Source organism: Saprolegnia parasitica, assembly GCF_000151545.1.
Source record: "Saprolegnia parasitica CBS 223.65 unplaced genomic scaffold supercont2.4, whole genome shotgun sequence".
Classification (NCBI taxonomy): Eukaryota; Oomycota; class Saprolegniomycetes; order Saprolegniales; family Saprolegniaceae; genus Saprolegnia; species Saprolegnia parasitica.
Genome location: NW_012156398.1, coordinates 366,670 through 385,104, shown reverse-complemented (window position 1 = coordinate 385,104; position 18,435 = coordinate 366,670). Strand labels below are relative to the sequence as shown.

The 18,435-nt window shown below is 60.4% G+C and overlaps 5 protein-coding genes across 5 annotated transcripts; 4 read left to right on the top strand and 1 right to left on the bottom strand.

The window, feature by feature from the left end:
- Positions 1–193: 193 nt before the first annotated feature.
- On the top strand, positions 194–841 carry SPRG_19258 (hypothetical protein; the record flags this gene model as incomplete). The annotated part of the gene is made up of 1 exon (XM_012340286.1): positions 194–841. The coding sequence occupies one exon, from the start codon at positions 194–196 to the stop codon at positions 839–841; it is 648 nt and encodes a 215-aa protein (XP_012195676.1).
- A 2,605-nt stretch (positions 842–3,446) lies between these two features.
- Positions 3,447–5,076, top strand: SPRG_01608 (hypothetical protein). Its single transcript, XM_012339976.1, has one exon. The coding sequence runs from the start codon at positions 3,518–3,520 to the stop codon at positions 4,973–4,975; it is 1,458 nt and encodes a 485-aa protein (XP_012195366.1). The 5' UTR covers positions 3,447–3,517; the 3' UTR covers positions 4,976–5,076.
- A 1,722-nt stretch (positions 5,077–6,798) lies between these two features.
- Positions 6,799–10,535, top strand: SPRG_01607 (hypothetical protein; the record flags this gene model as incomplete). Its single annotated transcript, XM_012339975.1, has 1 exon — positions 6,799–10,535. The coding sequence occupies one exon, from the start codon at positions 6,799–6,801 to the stop codon at positions 10,528–10,530; it is 3,732 nt and encodes a 1,243-aa protein (XP_012195365.1). The 3' UTR covers positions 10,531–10,535.
- Positions 10,536–10,837: 302 nt separating this feature from the next.
- Positions 10,838–13,385, top strand: SPRG_01606 (hypothetical protein). Its single transcript, XM_012339974.1, has 10 exons — positions 10,838–11,957; positions 12,001–12,150; positions 12,207–12,286; positions 12,337–12,392; positions 12,450–12,503; positions 12,551–12,680; positions 12,728–12,834; positions 12,884–12,989; positions 13,041–13,182; positions 13,222–13,385. The coding sequence occupies exons 1-10, from the start codon at positions 10,874–10,876 to the stop codon at positions 13,368–13,370; spliced, it is 2,058 nt and encodes a 685-aa protein (XP_012195364.1). The 5' UTR covers positions 10,838–10,873; the 3' UTR covers positions 13,371–13,385.
- A 417-nt stretch (positions 13,386–13,802) lies between these two features.
- SPRG_19256 (hypothetical protein) lies at positions 13,803–18,348 on the bottom strand (the record flags this gene model as incomplete). Its single annotated transcript, XM_012340285.1, has 2 exons — positions 13,803–15,156; positions 15,209–18,348. 2 exons carry the CDS (start codon positions 18,346–18,348, stop codon positions 13,803–13,805), a joined length of 4,494 nt encoding a protein of 1,497 aa, XP_012195675.1.
- Positions 18,349–18,435: the final 87 nt, after the last annotated feature.

Genomic DNA, 18,435 nt, shown 5'->3' with positions numbered 1-18,435 from the left:
CTGACAGGACTAGGCTTGGCGACGTGGTCCTCCTCTCGAGAGAACGCTGCACACAGAAAAGCTGCAAGATTCAAAGACAGGGCGTGACACCCATGCGTGGCCTCCTCGGATTGGTCAGCTAACGGGCGAGTGGCACTCCGGTTGCCACGTGGATGGTGGCCCACTTGCATTTTCATCGACACTCGACACCGCCATGGACACCACGCTGCCGCAGACCATCGTCAGCAACCTCGCCAGCTACGCAAGCTACCTCAACGTGACGTCCGCGCACCTCTTGGACCTCTCGACTGCATCGCCCGATGAGGTCCCGCTCCGGTACGGCGTCTTTGCGACGCTGGTTGTCCTCGGCCTCCTCCTCGGCACGCGCGGGCACCAAGTGCCGCGGCTCCTCATTGGCGCGCTCATGATTCCGGTGGGCCTTGCTGGCCGCCCGGTGGAGCTCCTCGGGTGCTCGGAGCTGGTCTGCGTCGAGAGCCTCGGGTTTGGCCTTCTCGTCGGTGCACTCTTTGCCGCGCGACCGGCCTGGGCCATCCGCCTCGTGTACTGGGCCGTCATGGCGCGGACGTTTGGCCGCGTCCTTGGTGGCTTGCCGCACAAGGAGCTGATTGCACCGGGCGTGGCACTCATTGTTGCGACCCTCGTGCTCGAGTTTAAGGACTCGACCGTGCGCGCCGTGGCGATGGTGCTCTCTTCGATCCTCGGCGCCCTCCTTGTCGTGAGCGTCTCGACGGTCGTCATCGGTCCCGTGACGCTCGTTGTCTACGGCGTCATGGCCATGTGGTTCTACCGCATCCAGCGTGAGCACATCGCCAAGCTCACGCCCAAGTCCAAGCAAGACTAGCTTTGATTCTGAGCTCAAAAATGTATTACCTTAACCCATTCTTCGCCCTTCAAGGACACTTATTGTCGTCGCGCTCTATCGGTATCGGCGCACGGAGGCAACCTCTTGAGCATTGCGTTCGAGCTTGGCATCCTGTCAAGCTACGCCCAGAAGAAGGACCCTATTCGACCTGACGACCGTGGTACGTTCGTGCGGCTCGCGTCGTGCCACGTGGATTTGGTCACGTGCTCAAAAGTTAAGGGCACGTGATGTCGCTGGGCGCACTTGTGGGCCATAAGTACGCACGGCGACGGCCACGCATTGCCGACACGAATATCCTTGTGTGTTTGCGCAGTGGCTTTGAATGGGAGGTTCATGCTGTACTGCGCTCATACAGTTGTAGCGATGACGCGCGAGATGCTGCGGTACTAGTAGATGCACGAAACGTCTTGTACCGTGCCGTGCGACCGATGCGATTGGAGATAATAAGGCGATTCGGAGGGAGTGAAATTGCGAGGTAGACTCGAAAAAGGGAATCTTTTGGCGTCGACTTGACACCGCGACGCCGTCTCGAACACGCCGTGTGTGTGGATGGCGTGGTTCGTGGACGCATGACTGGCTTACGATATGCGATCCGTGCGCATTTGCCGCCTCGTACATTTGCGCAACGACAGTTTCTGCCTCACACGACGGAGGACTCGAAGCTCCTACGACCTGTACGTGCCAATTTCGACGGCGGTTGTTTCGCCCAGCGTCACCGTGGACTCACGTTGAGTACTTGACTGCAACGGCGTAGAGCTGGACGAAGGTCCGTCTGCCTTCGTCGTAGTCCCCAGGCCATGCTTGCACCAGTAGCTCTCATCTCGAGCCTTGTTGCTGGTGCGAAAGTACATGTACGACTGACTACTCCCGCAACCGACAACGACGCCATCCGCTCGCATACGACTCGTTTCGCAACAATTGGAGCCCGAAGTGCAATCCTATTGAAGAAAGGATACAAAATGTAGCTCGAATGGCGGACCTACGACGTGAGTCGCACTAGCGAGTGATGCGACGCGCCTCCTTTTACGCTCGGAAGCGCTTGAAGTTCAATCGACAATAATGTCGTTGTCGGCGTCGCAAAGACGCTCGAATGGGTGCGTCCACTGCGCCAGAGGCTCGCGCCTCACCGTCCGACCGTTCGTGCCGTGGCTTCCGTGACGCCACGTGGCCGCCAAGCTCGTCGCGTTGAACTTGAAGTTCCGGTTGTTGAAGACCAGATCCTTGCGATCAGCAGCAAACCGCGCTATTTCAATCGCCCCGTGACCTACTAGTATATCAACTTCGAATAAACTAGTAACAAATAGAAATCATAATCTTCCAACGCGAAATACCCCTGAATCGCTCACCTCACGCGCCTCCGAGGTTGGACGACCCGTGGAGTTATTCAGGCAGCTGAAAACGAAGCAGCGTAAAGGCGGTCGTGCGAGGTAGTAGCTCTGACGCCACTTTTGCCTTGGACATAGCTTGGCGCGTGCAACGCCCGTCTTTTTCGTGGCGTCAATGGCGTCCATCTCAAAGGAAGTCGGGGTGGCTGCACCTGGGTAGCGGGACGTGCTTCAACCAGAATGCCAACTGGGTTTGACACAGAGTGCACACGTCGCACCCAAATCGTTCGAGAAACAAGTGCGGAGACAGGGACATGCTGCGCTGCTGGTTCGACGAGGGAAGTCGACGACGCTACAGCAGACCAAGAAGCTTTTAGTACCTAGGAGCACACCGAGAACCGTGTATTTTTGAACCACGTATAAAAATATGTTTTTGCTATGACACAGTTTGGGCGTCAAGTACACTCCACTGGACAATGTTGCCGAATTCAACGTTCCCAGCGCGTTCCTACGACGACGACACGGTAAAAGCGCTGGTGACCGTCCGTTTGCTTGCGTGGCCCTCAGACTTCTGAGAATGAGCCAATGAGATAGGCTCATCCCCCTTCTCGGACCAATGATACTTCTGAGAATGCGTTGATTGGTCGAAAATCCACGATTTGCACTGGCTTGATGGCGGTTCGTGAAGCAGGCGACACGACAGGTGGGCACCCGTCACACGCGCTGTGTCGCAGGTGACCACCCTAGTGTTCGCTTGCTAACGTACCCGAATTAGCCCAATCCATGGCGCAGATCCATCCTCACCACATACGGCTGGGTGTCTCTACCCGGGTAAGAGGCCTCTAGTAAGCGCTGGATCTCGTCACCTTTGCACTGGCGGGTCTTTTCCACTGGGTCTCTTCTGCGGCTTGTCATGTCGGCCAACTCGGTGGCGATAGAAATGCTCCCTGGCTACTCCGTCCATCAATGATGGATGCGGCGAACATTTCGTCGCGTCAAACCGCCGCCTTGAGGCGAACTTTTGAACTGGTGGAGCGCAATCCACGACCCGAGCGAGAGGCAGAGAGGGACACCTGCAGCGCGTCCGCCCACTGCAGCGCTGCGAGGTCACCTACTGTACATTAAAACGCACGTGACCTTATATCGATTGATCGAAGGACGTTGTATGCAGTGACACCGTCTGGCAGTGTCCGCGACACGCCAAGTACAGTCCTCTAGCAGCTGTTGCTAGGCTCTATGCTTACAAATCGGCACCAAGAGGGCTTTTCGTGGAGCTCATTTTCCAATTTGCTTTCCGCCGCACAGCAGCAGCAGTCGCTAGAGCAACAACATGGCGGGGTCGAGCAACAAGTTTATGACCATCGAAGACTTCAAGGCGGCGTTCTCGCTCTTCTGCTCTGTTTGCGGCGTCGGCTCGCTCGGTCTCCCGGGCAACTATGCGCGCGCCGGCTACTTTTGGGCGTCGTTTGGCTTCTTCTTCATGGCGGCCGTCAACACGTACGCGACGTGGTGCATCGCCAAGGTGATGCTTGTCGCGCCTCAAACCGTCTTTACGTTTGGCGATCTCGCCGAGTGGAGCATGGGCAAGGGTGGTCGCTATGTCACGACGCTCGCCCAGACCGTCATGTGCACGCTTCTTCCGATCGTCTTCCTCGTCCTCGGCGGGTCGCTCCTCGTCGTGCTCTTCCCCATGTCGTTCTCGCAGACGACATGGATCGTGCTCATGGGCATCACGCTCCTGCCTGTCTGCCTCATCCCGACGCTCAAGGAAGGCGCTGGCGCCGCCGCCGCTGGGTGCCTTGGCACGATCTTTGCTGACGGCATTGCGCTCTACCTCCTCATCACCAACATGCAAGACGTCAACCCCACGGGTATCTCGCCGCCAGGCCCGGAGATTGGCTTTGAGCAGGTCACGACCGTCTTTGGCAACCTCGCGCTCGCGTACGGTGCTGGTATCATGATCCCGACGCTTCTCCGCGAGCACTCGGAGCCCGAGCGCCTCCCGAAGCTCATTCTGATCACGATGTTTGTCATTTGCAGCTTCTTCCTCCTCGTCTCGATCCTCGGCGTCTTCTCGACGGGCTGCCAAACGCCCGGCAACCTCCTCTTCTCGATCGCCAACCCGGCGCTTGGCTTTACGGCGGACCGCGGCTTTGTGATCCTCTCGTTCCTCTTCATGCAGCTCCACATCACGATCGCATTCGCCGTCGTCATCTTCCCCGTCTTCCAGATCATGGAGCGCATCTTCCTCAAAATGCACATCTACGAGCTGGACGCGCCTGCTGCGTCCGCCAATGACATTGAGACGCCCGCGATTGACGCTGTCGGCACGTCGTTCCAGGACGAGAAGACCCTGGTCGTCAACCACATCGACCCTGCGGACGCGTACAAGGTGCCGGGTGCCTACTTCAAGGCCGCGACGCTCCGCACAATCATGGTCGTGCTCTGCGTCGTTGTCGCCGTCATCTGGAAGGACCACCTCGGCGCGCTCATGGACTTTGTCGGCGCGTCGTCGTCGTGCACGGTGTGCATGATCCTCCCGATCATCTTTTACAACAAGACGTTCTGGACGACGACGTCGATTGCGGAGAAGGCGGTCGGCGCCGTCTTCGTCCTCGTCACGGTCTTCCTCGCCATCTACGTGTCCATCAACACGGGCAAGGAGCTCTTTGCGCCGCAGACCAAGGACGCGTCGATCCTCTTCCCGCTCTGCCCGGCCAACTACCAGAAGGTCGTCTTCACCAACACGACGCACTTTGCGCCGGCCCGCGCGCTCTTTGGCTACTAAACAGTCTCGGAGCCGCGTTATGTTATGTAGTCTACTAGCCACGGAAGCTGTATATCTTTATCGAACACCAACACAGTCGATTTTTGTGTCTTCGTCAGAGTTGCTGAGCACAAGGGGATGCCGAGGCAGCTTCAAAGCGCCGGATGAATCGAGAGACAATATAATGATGCAGTGGTGCAGGGCTACGTCGGGTGGTAGATAATTCCTGTGGCCAGCAGATGGCGTTGACGAAGGACCAGCGGTGCGATAGGTCGCGAGCTAACGCAGCGCTTCTGAGAACCAGTGTATGTTCACAAAACAGCTGTTTCTTATATCAGAGAGAGGTGCACCGATCATGGTCCGACCGTCGGCGGTACTAATAGACCGTGTGAATACTGGCCGGCGCTATTTAGCTAGTTTATATACTAGTTCATATGAAGTGAAGCTTGCCATTGTGCAGCTGAGGTACAGTATCGCAGGCGTACGATGCTGTCCATTGGCGCAAGGCGTGACCAACGCGATGATTGCGTCACCGGACAGGATGCAATATGTTCGTGTGGGGCTGCTATTGCTTGAGAGCATTGCTCGAGCGCTTTGCTTGGGTGTTGTGGGGACAATGCATGCAGAAAATGTTGACAAATCCATGAGCAACTTGGGTGGTCGAAGGGCAAAAGAGGCGGCTGCATTTGGCAGCCAGCGTCGTCAACCTTCTGTGCTCGGAGTAATCGAAGCGTTGACGCCTCGTGCAATTTCCGTCATGGATGCGTTGAAGACAAGTCCAGACAACTTGGGTAGCGTACCTGGATGCAGTGCCTTCATTATTGTCTGCCCAGCATCGTGTAGCTGTAGCCAAGGACCCGTAAAAAGCCTTGCACTAGCTGCCTCATCTTGGCGCAACAATGGTCAAAGCAACGACACCCAGAACCAACACCTTTGCGAAGGCGATGCGCTCAGTCTAGCCTCCTCGTCGCTCGACGGTGACGGCGGCAGACCACACATCTAGTTTGGACAGCATGTGTACAATTTCTCCTTCTATTCTTGCCGCGCGTCTTCCTCGAGATGGCTTTCTTAGCCTTCTACCGTCTCAACCGAAACGTGGACACCCACTTGTGAAACGAATGGCATACCAGTCTGCCGAAAAACGGACGTAATTTTGAAACTGAAATGCCGCAAATTGGTCTACCAGGCGTTACAGTCTACCGAACACAAACGATGGCGTGGATCGATCTCGACCGAGTGGATAATTGATGCTCCAGAGATCAACGCCTTGAACCTTTGCTTGATGCCTGGCAGTGGACTCTGCTCGTCGTGAGGCAACGTTTTTGCGATCCAACACAACTGCTGTCGTCGATTTCAAACTAAAAAACTAACGCAACGACGAACATACATACTGCAGCACTACACCTGAGCTACGTAACGAATTGCGCACACTGAGCGATAGCTGCGCATTTGCGTCACCCGAGATATTGGATCGCGTTGTCTGTCCGACTCTTACATCGACCAACCTGCGTCACGGACGCGCGATTCATAGACGACCCAATCAGCGTCCTCTCTGATCCAATGCGCGCTTCTCATTCCTACATTGGTAGGGCTTTAGCGACTTCTCGAATTCCACCCTGACTCGTTGAGTTGGATCTACAGGTTGCACGCGTCCCGCCGCTTTGGAGAAAGCTCTTTTGCATGGTACGATTGGCGGGGCGCACTCTGGGGCGCACTCGGTGAAGCTTCCAAGAGGAAGGAATGAAGTTCCGAGGTTGGCACTGATTGGCTAGATCCATCCAAGCTCACTGTGATTGGTCGGATCGCGACGGTGGTCTATCCTGCTCATTTTGGATTTGATGTCGATGGCGACAACGACGCCGTACGTGAGCCTCGAGCAGACCCGGCATCCCGTCGAAACGGCCGGGGTGGCTTCCATGGCTACAATGGCCTGGCTCGACCCGCTCATCCGCCGAGGCGCGCGGACGCCGCTCAACGAGGCCGACGTCTGGCCGCTCTGCCAACGAGACACGGCCGCCGCTGTCCATGACCGCTTCCAACGGTACTGGCAGCAGGAGCGCCAAGCGACCGCGCCTGCTTTGCACAAGGCTATTTGGCGAACGTTTCGGTGCGAGATCCTTGCAACAATTGGCTTGTATCTTGTCTCGGCCGGCCTCACGTTGCTCCAGCCGTGGGTCATCAAGGCGATCCTCGAGTACCTTCAGGCGCCATCCGGCCACGTAAGCACAAGCTTGGGCATCTCGTCGGGCTACGGCCTCGCCGGTCTTCTCGCGGGCTCATCGATCGTGTCGATTGCGTGCGCGGACTATGCGCAGTACGTTGCGGCACACATTGGCTGCAACGTCAAGACGATCTTTGTGGACAGCGTCTATCTCCAAACGCTCGCGCTCTCGAGCATCTCCAAGCAGCACGTCTCGTCCGGCGACGTGGTCGCCATGGCCACGATTGACGCAGAGAAGATGCTCCAGGGCTTCTGGCTCGGCATTTGGTCGCTCGTCGCACCCGCGATGCTGCTTGTCATTATGATCCTCATCGGCGTCGAGCTCGGGATGGTGACGGGTCTCATTGGTGGCGCGTTCATGCTGCTCTTCATGGTTGCTGGATACGTCTCGGGCACGCGCGTTGGCGCTGTGAAGCGACGCCTTCTTGCCGTCCAAGCGGAGCGCGTCAAGCTCATGAACGAAGTGCTCCAAGGTATCCGCGTCGTCAAGCTCTACGCGTGGGAGAAGGACATGGAAGCGCACATTTCGGCGGTCCGCGCCCGCGAGTTCGAACTCATCAAGACCTTCCAAGCACTCCGGGTACTCAACACCGTGACGCTCTTTGCCGCGCCCTTGGTGACGATGGCGGTCGTCTGGGTCTGCTACATCGGTCTCGGCCACGACATGGACGCTACCAAAGCGTTTACAGTCATGGCGCTCCTCAACGCCGCGCTGCTTCCGTGCACCATCTTTTCCAACGCCGTCATGTACGCCTCGGAAGCCTACGCGTCCTCGCAGCGCGTCAACAAGTTCTTGCTGCTCGAGACGATGCCGCCGGCGCCGCCAACTCCGGCGCCACGCGCTGCGTGCGTCTCGCTGCGTGACGCGGCCTTTGCGTGGGAAGACACGTCGCTAGTGCTCCATGATCTGCAGCTCGAGCTGCGTGGACCGTCTCTGACGGTGCTCGTCGGGCCCGTTGGCAGCGGCAAGTCGAGCCTCGTGCAGGCCATCTTGGGCGAGATGCACCAGCTCCTCGGCGTCCGCGACATTGCCGGCAGCGTCGCGTACGCCAGCCAAGAGCCCTGGATCCAGCACGACACGCTGCGCAACAACATCCTCTTTGCCGACGCCTTTGACGACGCCAAGTACAATGCGGTTCTCGACGCGTGTCAGCTCCGCGCCGACCTTGCGATGCTGCCGGATGGCGACGCGACCGAGATTGGCGAGCGCGGCATCAACTTGAGCGGCGGCCAAAAGGCGCGCGTCGCACTGGCGCGGGCCTTGTACAAGACGGACGCCGACCTCGTGCTGCTCGATGATCCGCTGAGCGCCCTCGACGTCCACGTCGCCAGCGCGGTCTTTACCGACGGTCTTCAGCGCCTCCTTCAACACAAGACGACGCTCCTCGTGCTCAACAGCCACTACCATCTCCTCGCCCACGCTGACCGCGTCCTTGTGCTGGACCACGGACGCATCGTCGCCGACGGCGCATACACTGACGTCATGACGGCGTGCCCGCACTTGGTGACCAGTGCCAGGGCGATGACGACGTCCTCCCCCGAGGCAACAACGAGCGAGGCGCCAGACGTCGCGAAGAAACAGAAGACGCCATGTGGTCTCGTGGCCCAAGAGGAGCGTGCGGTCGGCGCCGTCTCCGTCACCACATACGTCAAGTACTTTGGCGCGAGCGGCTGGAACGGACGCTATGTCGGTGCGTCCGTGCTACTGAGCTACCTCGTGTGCCAAGGCGTCGTCGTCAGTGGGGATTTGTACCTCTCGCATTGGTCCAACGCGTCCGTATTGCGGGCGTCGAGCGTCGCGTCCAGCTGGTCCTACGCTAGCATCATCGTCGCGGCCGTCCTGCTCGTGTGGGGTCGCAGCATGTTCGCTCTCTTCGTCGCCCAGCGCTGCTCGCAGTCGCTGCACACGCATCTCCTTCGAAAGGTGCTCTCGCTCGCGGTGCCGACGTTCTTTGATGTGACGCCGATCGGCCGGATTCTGAACCGGTTCTCGACAGACCTCGACCTCCTCGACGCGCAAGTCCCGTTCTACGGCTTCATGCTGCTCCAGTTTCTCTTCCAGATCCTCGCCGTGCTTCTCGTCTGCGGCGCGTCGACGCCATACGTCATCCTCGTGTACCCGTGCATGCTCTTTTCGTTCTACGAGGTCCAGCAATGCTTCAACCCCACCGCGAGTGCGCTCAAGCGACTCGAGAGCGTCACGCGGTCACCGCTCATCACGAGCGTCTCGGAGACGCTGCACGGTCTCTCGACGATCCGCGCGTTTGGCATGGCGCCGGCGTTTCTCCAGAAGCACCGGCGCCAGCTCGACCACCACATGCAGTTCTTCTCGACCTTTTACATGGCCCGTGCGTGGTTCCAAATGCGCCTCGATTGGCTCTCGGCGGCCATCGTCGTCGTCGTCGCATTCCTCGTCATTGGTCTTCGGACGTCGCTGGGCGTTGTCGCCGCCGGCCTCTCGCTCACGTACGCCGCGCAGCTCTCGGCGTTCCTCTCCAAATGCGCCATGTTTTACAACACCGTCGACACGATGATGACGTCGGTCGAGCGGCTCGCGCACTACGAGAGCCTCGAGAGCGAAGACGACGCTGCGACGATGGGGCCAGCGCCGGACGCGTGGCCTAAGCACCCGACGATTGCCTTTGAGCACGTCGCGATGCGGTACCGGTCGCACCTTCCGCGTGTGCTGCAGGATGTGCATGTGCACGTGGCTGCGAAGGACAAGATCGGGATCTGCGGTCGGACCGGGTCGGGCAAAAGCTCGCTCATCAGCGCGCTCTTCCGCATCGTGCCGATTGACGCGGGCGCCATTCGCATCGACGGCGTTAATATCGCGAATCTGCCCGTCCAGCAACTGCGGTCCACGCTCACGATCATCCCGCAGGACCCGGTGCTCTTCTCGGGCTCGCTGCGCTTCAACTTGGATCCGTCGGGTCTGGCGTCCGATGCCGATCTCTACAGCGCGCTCACGCGCGTGCACTTGGCCTCGTACGTGGCAACCCGGGGCGGCTTGGAGCTGCAAGTGAAGGAGAAAGGTGGCAATCTCTCGGTGGGCCAGCGCCAGCTGCTCTGCATTGCGCGCGCCCTCTTGCGCGACACGAAGATCGTCGTGCTGGACGAAGCGACAGCCAACGTCGACGCCGCGTCGGACCGCCGCATCCAAGACGCGGTGCGGTCGTGCTTTGCTGACGTGACGCTGCTTGTGATCGCGCATCGCCTCGAGACCATCTTGCACTGCGACAAGATCCTTGTGCTTCACCAAGGCCGCGTGGTAGAGTACGACACGCCGACCACCCTTCTCGCAAAAGACGGCGGCGCCTTCCAAGGCCTCATGCAGCAAGCCGGCCTAGACTAGCACTTCATCTCATACAAGGGTCATTGTCGCCTTATCGTCGTTGTCCCGCATGCATGGAAGAGATGCGGCGACACGCGTGGCGGCAGCGTAGGTCTGGCCTTCTACTGCCTCCATGCGTGTGTAGCCATGGAGAAGGCGCCAGACCTTTGATAGCGTAGGATGTGAGCCGAACGTGATGCAAGGCTGCTTGGACGGGCGTCGGCCTTTCTCGCTGCTGCAAGATCTCAACGAGATCTCTTTTTCAGTTGACTTTCGATAAAATATCTTGGGTTTTGTATGTGTCTCCTGCAACACATGGAATGAAACTCCAAAATCGAACGTTCGTCTGCGCGGTCGGGCGTCGATGGCCGAGCACCCGCGGGCCCTCTCACTGGCCCTCGCCGCAGACCGCAAGCCTCCGACGATGCGTCTGCAGAGAGAGCTACGACGGCCCGCGATGCGCCTGCCCTTTGACGACGAGCTCCTCGAGACGCGCCAGGCACGGACGCCGACCGCCGACGTTCGACCCAAGTCGCGACTGCGCGTGCCCACAAAGTACCGCGGCCGAGCACTGGAGGCAACGACGACGCACAAGCAGCCACGACCAGCTGCTTCATCCCGGGGTCTGTCCGAGGACGACGAGGAGCCATCCATATTTGGCTCGTCCCACAGCCCTGCATGGACCAAGATGCGCGCATCATCGCCGACAGCGTCGCCTTTGACGTCGACTGATCTCTCGGACGACGGCGACATGTTTTCCCCGAGTCTCCGGTCGTTGTCTTCGTTGTCACAGGCCGCGTCGGACGACCGGTTCGAGATGGCGCGCCGCCGCAAGAGCAACAACAACGACGACGATGACGACGATTGCACGCAACGTTCGGCTTCTCGTCTTCAGCAACGAGTGCTGCTCACGCCGAGACGGTCCATGGGCCGTACGACGCCCGCGACGCTGTCCCCTGCGAGCTCGCCAGAGCCATCACCGCCGCTTCGCACCTCGGTCTTTCGCCGTCCGGTCGCTCCACCATCGCCGATCTCGCGGTCAACAGAGAAGCTGCTGCTGGCGCGCGTGCACTATTTAACCGAAGCGCTTGTGAGTGCCAACCAGTACCACAAGAAGACGCAAGAGCACTTGGCATGGGCGCTGCAGTCGATGGCGCCACCCGACCCGCCGACGCATCGTCGGCATCCGCCTCAGCATGACGTAGGTCGTCTGTCGGCGCTATCAGACTGCGTCTCGGCGCTGCATGCCGACCAATGCGAGCTCAAACAGACCTTCCAAGCGCATGTCGCCGCGTTTACAAACGATTTTGATCGGCTGCGCCGACTGGTTACCCAGCAGCACGACAATGCGCTGGAGCAGAGCTCAAGCGTGCGCTCGCTGCAGTCCCAGTACGCTGCACTGCTTCACGAGCGCAAAATGCTGCACAATACCATCCAAGAGCTCCGCGGTACAGAAATCGTGTGCACAATAGTGTCTTCTCATACATGCAGGCAACATTCGCGTGTACTGCCGCATCCGCCCTGTCGCTGGCCGGCTTGGCGTGCGAGTCGATTCAACCGAAGCGCTCACCGTCAAGACCGACGACGTGGCCGAGACGACCTTTTCCGTCGACCGGATTTTTGACCAGCGCGCGTCCCAGCGTCGGTGCACCGTGCCACGTCGTCCAGCGTGGCTCATCGTTCTTCTCGTCATGTAGGAGACGTCTACTGCGAGATCGCACCGCTCGTCACGTCGGCGCTCGATGGCTACAACGTGTGCATCCTAGCCTATGGCCAAGTACGCAAATGCAGCGGTTCATGCACTCGACTGACGTGCTCGTCGGGTAGACGGGGTCGGGCAAGACGCACACGATGCTCGGCGACGTACGCAGCGCCGAGACAAGGTAGTCGTCGTCTCCATCTCGCCGATTCTTTTACTCACGAAATGGGATATATGCTAGCGGCATCTCAATCCGCGTGTTTGAGCAGCTGTTTGAGCTCAACAGCAGTGGCGCGTACGCATTTCCGTGCATACGACGCCACGTCATCGTTCAAAGTGTAGGACTCAAGTCGATCTCTCGGTCGTTGAGATTTACAACGAAAAGCTCGTCGACCTCCTCGTACCTGGACAGCCCAAGCTCGATATTCACATGGACAAGAAAGCGGGTGTCTCGGTGCCCAACCGCCGCTGGGTACGACGGAGCAACGCTGGACAAATGAAGCTCAGCGGCGCGTGTAGATTTCCATGACGTCGGTGCGTCAGTGCGTGCAAACCATGGACCGAGCGCTGCGACACCGCGCCGTGGGCGCCAACGACCTCAACGACGCAAGCAGCCGATCGCACTGGTACTCGCCCATCGTCGTTCGAGCAGTTTACGCTCAAACGAGTGTCTAGCATCACGTCGGTGCGGATACGACGGCAACATGCGTCGCAGACGACCGAGTCCAAAATGCATCTCGTCGACCTCGCGGGTTCGGAGCGCCTCGGGACGTCCAACTCGGTACCGGCCTCGATGCTTCGAGTGTTGTGTTCATGTAAAAGGTCGGCTTAGCATGGCGATCGGCGCACGGAGGCGCAGCACATCAACAAGTCGCTGAGTGCGCTTCGGCACGTGCTCTTGCAGCTCAAGAACCAAGACGCGTACGTCTCGTACCGCAACAGCAAGCTCACCATGCTGCTGCAAGACGCGATCGGTATGTACTCGGAATTGCGGCCTTTCTAAACAAGCGTAGGTGGGCACGCCAAGACGCTCCTGCTTCTCTGCGTCAACCCGCTCGCGACCAACGCGCTCGAAACGAAGTGCTCGCTCGTCTTTGGAGAGCGTGCGAACGCCGTCGAGCTTGGCAAGGCCAAGCAACACGTGACGCGCAAGCCGACTTAATCATTCTTCGTTCGCTTCGTCACTTGTCGCCTGCGTGGCGGTCACGGATATGTGGGCACTGCAGACTAGGATCAGGGTCTACGCTTCGCAGGATCAATCAATCACTGCTGGCCGTAAGGGACCGATCGTTGGGGCCAAGCACGACGCTTCTTTGCCGCCCTACTTCTGCATGGAAAGAAGCACAACAACATCCATAGAGTCGTGACGCCCTGCGCCTTCGTAAAAACGACGGGCTGCTGCCATATCGCTTGAGGATTGCAGGTGAAGACAGGCGGGGTGAACTGCTTGATGCGGTCTCTATCGTCGCGACTGTAATCCCAAACTCGACTGGCCACCCGTTTTCTCATCGCGTGCCACGTGCGCCATGAATGGTGAAGATGGAGACAGGTTGTCGCTGCCAGAACACTGTATACGAGTCTCTGCGTTGACGAGTTAGGCTGCGTCATCCTGATGGACTTGCTGAATGGTGGGCAACGCATCGCGCTCGAGCTGCTTCGTGACGGCGGAGAGGACGACGTTCGAGTTGGGCTGCCACTCGGGCTCCAACGCCGCGAGCATGTGATCAATGTCGAGCTCGTACAAGAGCGGGTCGTACTCGAGTCGGTCCGTCGACGTCGATTGAAATGTCGTTCGGATCTTGTTCAAGCGAATCACTTCGTGCTGGAGACGCTGGTTCTCACCCGCGAGCCGCGATGTCTCGAGGATGAGCTGCCGTCCTTGTGTCGCAAACGGCACTTGAGCTTCCAGCAAGGCTTGGGTTTCCACCCGGAAGCGCGAATTGAGCGCTTTGACGTCGTTAAAGTAGCGCATGTGGGCTTGGATCTCGAGCTCTTCGGCCGCCAAGAGCTCGTACGTCGAAAACTCGCGGTAGCAGTCCTCGGTAAGATTTGCCAGTGTCTCGCGCAGCAGATCGCACTGCTCTTCCAAGTCCAATTGAATCATCGCGTCTGTGCGGGCAATGATCGACGCGTACTCTTCGCCGTCTTCGTTGAGCTCGAGCGCAGGCTCGACAAACTTCACGTCGCGCTTCTTGGCCGCGAGCCAGACATCGGCCTGGAACTCGACGGCTGCCATTTGCTTGTTCAAGCTCGCTTGGATCTTGGCTGCGGCCTGCGCTCGCCAGATACCCACGCGGGCGTCCATGCGCTTCTTGTAAAAGGCGCGCTGGCGCAACGTGCGGTACGTGCGCTGCAGCAAAATCGCAGCTTTGGTATCGCGGTCGATCGTCTCGGCCGTAAACTGGTTGGTGCGCGCTTTGGCGATGCCAGCTGCACGGTCTTCCTCGTCGCGCTTGCGCTTGCGCTCGCGCGACGCTTCGGTGAGAGCCCGCCAGCGCATAAAGTGCTGCTTGCGTCGCCACGCGCGCTGCAGCGTCTGGGTCGCGATGAGAACCGACGCGGCGTAGAGACGGACGCGGGCGCGCGTGAGGTGCCCTCGGACCACCGCTTGGATACGGGACGCCTTCTGGTACCGATGTCGAAGGGCAGACGGCGAGAGCCACCCGCGTGCTAGGAGAGACGACCGATAAAAGCGCACGAGCGTTGCGACGGCCCCGCGCTGCACGAGCACGAAGCGGCTCCACGCATTGGCATGTCTATCGTTGGCGCAGAGGCCGTCCCAGTACAGCGCTCGGGTCGCATCGTGCTTGCGGCGACGCGACCGGCCAAAGAAGAAGGTCAAGAAGCGCAGTTTGCCCTTCCACATGCGCCACGTGGCTTGGATTTGAACGGCGCAGGTGGTGCGGTGCACAATCATGTCGCGCACGCGCGCCTGCTGATTCCGCCGCCTACGCCATTTGCAACTTGTCATGCCGTCTGTAGACCAGAAACAATACGTACACAATGTGGTGAAAGCACCGCTGGAGGACCCGGGCCGCCACATCTTGGCGGTACGCTCGCTCGAGCCAAGAGCTCCACACAAAGTGCGCGCGGAGACGGCCGTACCACCCGCGCAGTAGCTTTTGCAGCGCGGTGGCGACACGCAGCGCCGCCATGCGCTTGGTTTGCCAGCGCTCGCCGAGCGCGTGCTGGTAGATGCTTCGGGGCGCGAGGAGGCAGAGCACCACGGGACGGACGTAGGCGTCCCGCAGAACGCACTGCGTCGCGAGTCGGCGCCCGACGACGCCACGCCAGTGTCGCTGGATCGTTCTCGAGCTGCCGTGCAGCGTGCGGGCAAAGGCGACCCCTGCAAAGTGGGCTCGAAAGGCTTTTTGGATCGTACGCGCTGCCGCGAGCCGTCGGGCCGCGACCTCGGTGACGTGTCGGCGCCAGCGCGCGGTCCATTTTCGCCCGAGAAAGCCGCGGACGATGCGCGTCACGTGCAATGACGCGACGAGGTGACAGTGCATCCTCAGCATGTACGTGGTCATCGCGTCGGTCGTGCTCGCGCGCAAGTGTGACGCGGCGGCCCGGCCGCAGGCGCCGCGCCATACGCGCTGGACGAGACGCGCACCTGCCTCTCGTCGCCGCGCCCGCTCTGCATTGGCCGCGCGCTGTCGCGTTGCCGCCCGTCGCCCGAGATGCCCTCGGTACATGCGCTGCAGCAGCTGCGCCGCACTCTGCTCTTTGGCGACTTGGGCGATGTACCGGGCGTACGCCGCCGCTTCGCGACGCAGTCGAACGTGCCGCGAAATCGCGCAATAGAAAACATGCGACCGCAGCGCGCGCTGCAAAATGCGCGCCGAGCGCTCGCGCGTCCTTGCCAGCGCGTCGGCTTCCGCGACAAGGCGTCGGGCGGTTGCGAGTCGCGCTTGCTGCGCCCGGAACGCATGCTGGATACGCCGCGCCATGCGACTTCGGTGGCGCAAGCGAGCACGCGCCAACTGGTGGCGCAAGAGGCGCTGCCGTGCTCGCACGAGGCATGTTTGCGTCCAGCGAACAATGGCAACGGCGGCGCGCTGCACACGGCGCGCCTGCGCGAGGTACGCGCCAGTCTCGAACGGCCGCGGAACCAGCGCCAGATGGTGCGGGTCCACGCGCGTGCGCGGGTGCGTGGCGGCCACGGCTTGAAGGATCGGGAGGTGCGCGCCGCAGCCATGGACGTTCAAGCTCGTGAGGCATCTGGCGACGTCGTCCGGCTCAAAGAGCCCGACACCCGCGTCGGTCACATACGGGTTCCCAGCGATGTTGAGGACGGCGAGCTCTTTGCACGCGTCGATGAGAACGCGACAGATAGCGTTCTCGACGTGGCCGCAGTGCTGGGCGTCCAAGAACCGGAGACGCGGTGTCGTCAAGAGGAGTGCGCAGAGCGCGTTAGACGAGAGATGCCGGCTCCGCGAGACGTTGAGGTGTGTGAGCAGCGAAGCGCTCTTCAAGAGACTGCTGCAGACTTCGTCGGTCACGAGCGATCCAAGGTGCAGCTGCGTCAGGCGCGGGAACCGAATCCCGCGCAGAATGGGCGCCAAGTCGTCACTCTTGACATTCGCCTTGTTGAGGTTGATGTGCGTGAGCGTCGACTCGAGAAAAAGCGCCCGCAGCGACCGCGCGTGAAGCTGCGGTGCGCCAAAGAGCCGCTGCTCGTCCGTGGCGATGAGCATGCCGACGCCGGTGAACTCGCGCATGTGGCGGCAGTGGCGCGCGAGAGCGATCGCCGCGTCGCTGTCGATCGCGCGTGGAAGGCCCGACACCACGAGGCTCCGGAGGTCCGGGCAGTTGGCGCCAAGCACGACAAGGCCCTTCGCACTCACGTGATAACAGCCCGTGAGGTCGAGGTGGCGGAGCCGCGTGCACCGAGCGGTGCCCCGATCGCTCGTAAAGTCGGCGTCCATCTCGTGCTCGACAGGGATATACTGCACGAGGTGCATCAGGCCCATGTCTGTCAGCCGGGCGCAACCGTGAAGGATGAGCGTCTCGAGGTGATGGCACGACCGACCGAGCGCGACGAGCACGTCGTCGGTCATAGCGTCCAGCGCGGCCGTGACGTCGAGGTGGAGTAGCTTTTTCCCGCACCCTTTGGCGACGTTGAGGAGACTCGCGAAATGCAAATTTTTCACGTGCGCGAGCTCGAGACGCGCCAGACTCAATGGGACGAGACGCTGCTGCGGCAAGCAGCCGTACAGAGTGACGCCATCCATGTGCGGCAGCGCGTTCAGCTTGAGCTCTTCGAGCTTGGGCGCGTAGTTAAGGACGGCGAGGATTCCCGTGTCGGTGAGCCGGACGCAGCCCGAGAGGTCGAGGCGCGTGAGCGGCGTATGGCTGTGCGGCCGCTCGTTGAGAGCGTACATGCTTTGGTCCGTCAACGGCTTGCAGTGCGCGACGAGAAGCGACTGGAGCCGACTAAACGACTGCACGATACAACTAAAGACAACATCGACCACCCATGGGCTATGGCTCACGTCGAGCTCGACGACCGTCGCCGCGACGCTGAGAAGCGCCATACCCGAGAGCTGTGGGCAGCGGGAGAGATGGAGAACGCGAAGTGCTGGCAACTGCCCGAGCGCGCGCAGGCCGTCGTCGGTCAGGCTGCCACACTCGCTCAGGTAGAGATGCGTGAGTCGGGCATTTCGCTTCTCCGGTGGCGGGCTCGTCAGATACGCAAGGTCCGCATCGTGCGCGTCCCAGCCCGAGAGGTGCACGGTGCTCGCAAGCTCCACGAGAAACTCGGTCGTGTAAAAGAGTGCAATCGGAATTGTTAGCGCCGACGCGTCTCGAAGTCCGCGGGCAGAGGCCGGTGGCGTCGCGGGGTCGCCGCTGTGGTTGTTGATGGGCGGCGAAAGAGCGGGCAGCCGCGCCGGCTTGAGCTTCACCTTTCGGAGCTGCTTGGCTCGCGTTGGTGATGGTGCGAGCAGTGGTTGCTTGGTCGGCGACGTCTCGGGGCCTTCGACCGCCACGAGCACTGGCGTTGCCGTGTGCGCGAGAGGAATTAGGTACCCTTTCGTCGCCTGGAGCAGTGGGGCCTCTGGCAGCAGCGTCAGTCGCCGCTTGCGCCCCGTCGGACGGAGTCGCTGCGCAGCCATGTACGGTGACGGCTCGCTGTTCATCGTCCCGCCGTGCCTCCTCGCGCCGGATCGCGATCCTGTCACTATTCACGTGTCATAGTTCTCTATATAGTGTAGCCATGTAAGTAG

What these genes read in the sequence shown, in the direction of transcription:
- SPRG_01606 (XM_012339974.1), top strand. Translation starts at nt 10,874, where the DNA reads ATGGCCGAGCACCCGCGGGCCCTCTCACTGGCCCTCGCCGCAGACCGC. An exon ending in GAGCTCAACAGCAGTGGCGC is followed by an intron (nt 12,504 to 12,550) that starts GTACGCATTTCC and finishes TTCAAAGTGTAG; the next exon opens with GACTCAAGTCGATCTCTCGG. An exon ending in GCTGCTGCAAGACGCGATCG is followed by an intron (nt 13,183 to 13,221) that starts GTATGTACTCGG and finishes AAACAAGCGTAG; the next exon opens with GTGGGCACGCCAAGACGCTC.
- SPRG_01608 (XM_012339976.1), top strand. Translation starts at nt 3,518, where the DNA reads ATGGCGGGGTCGAGCAACAAGTTTATGACCATCGAAGACTTCAAGGCG.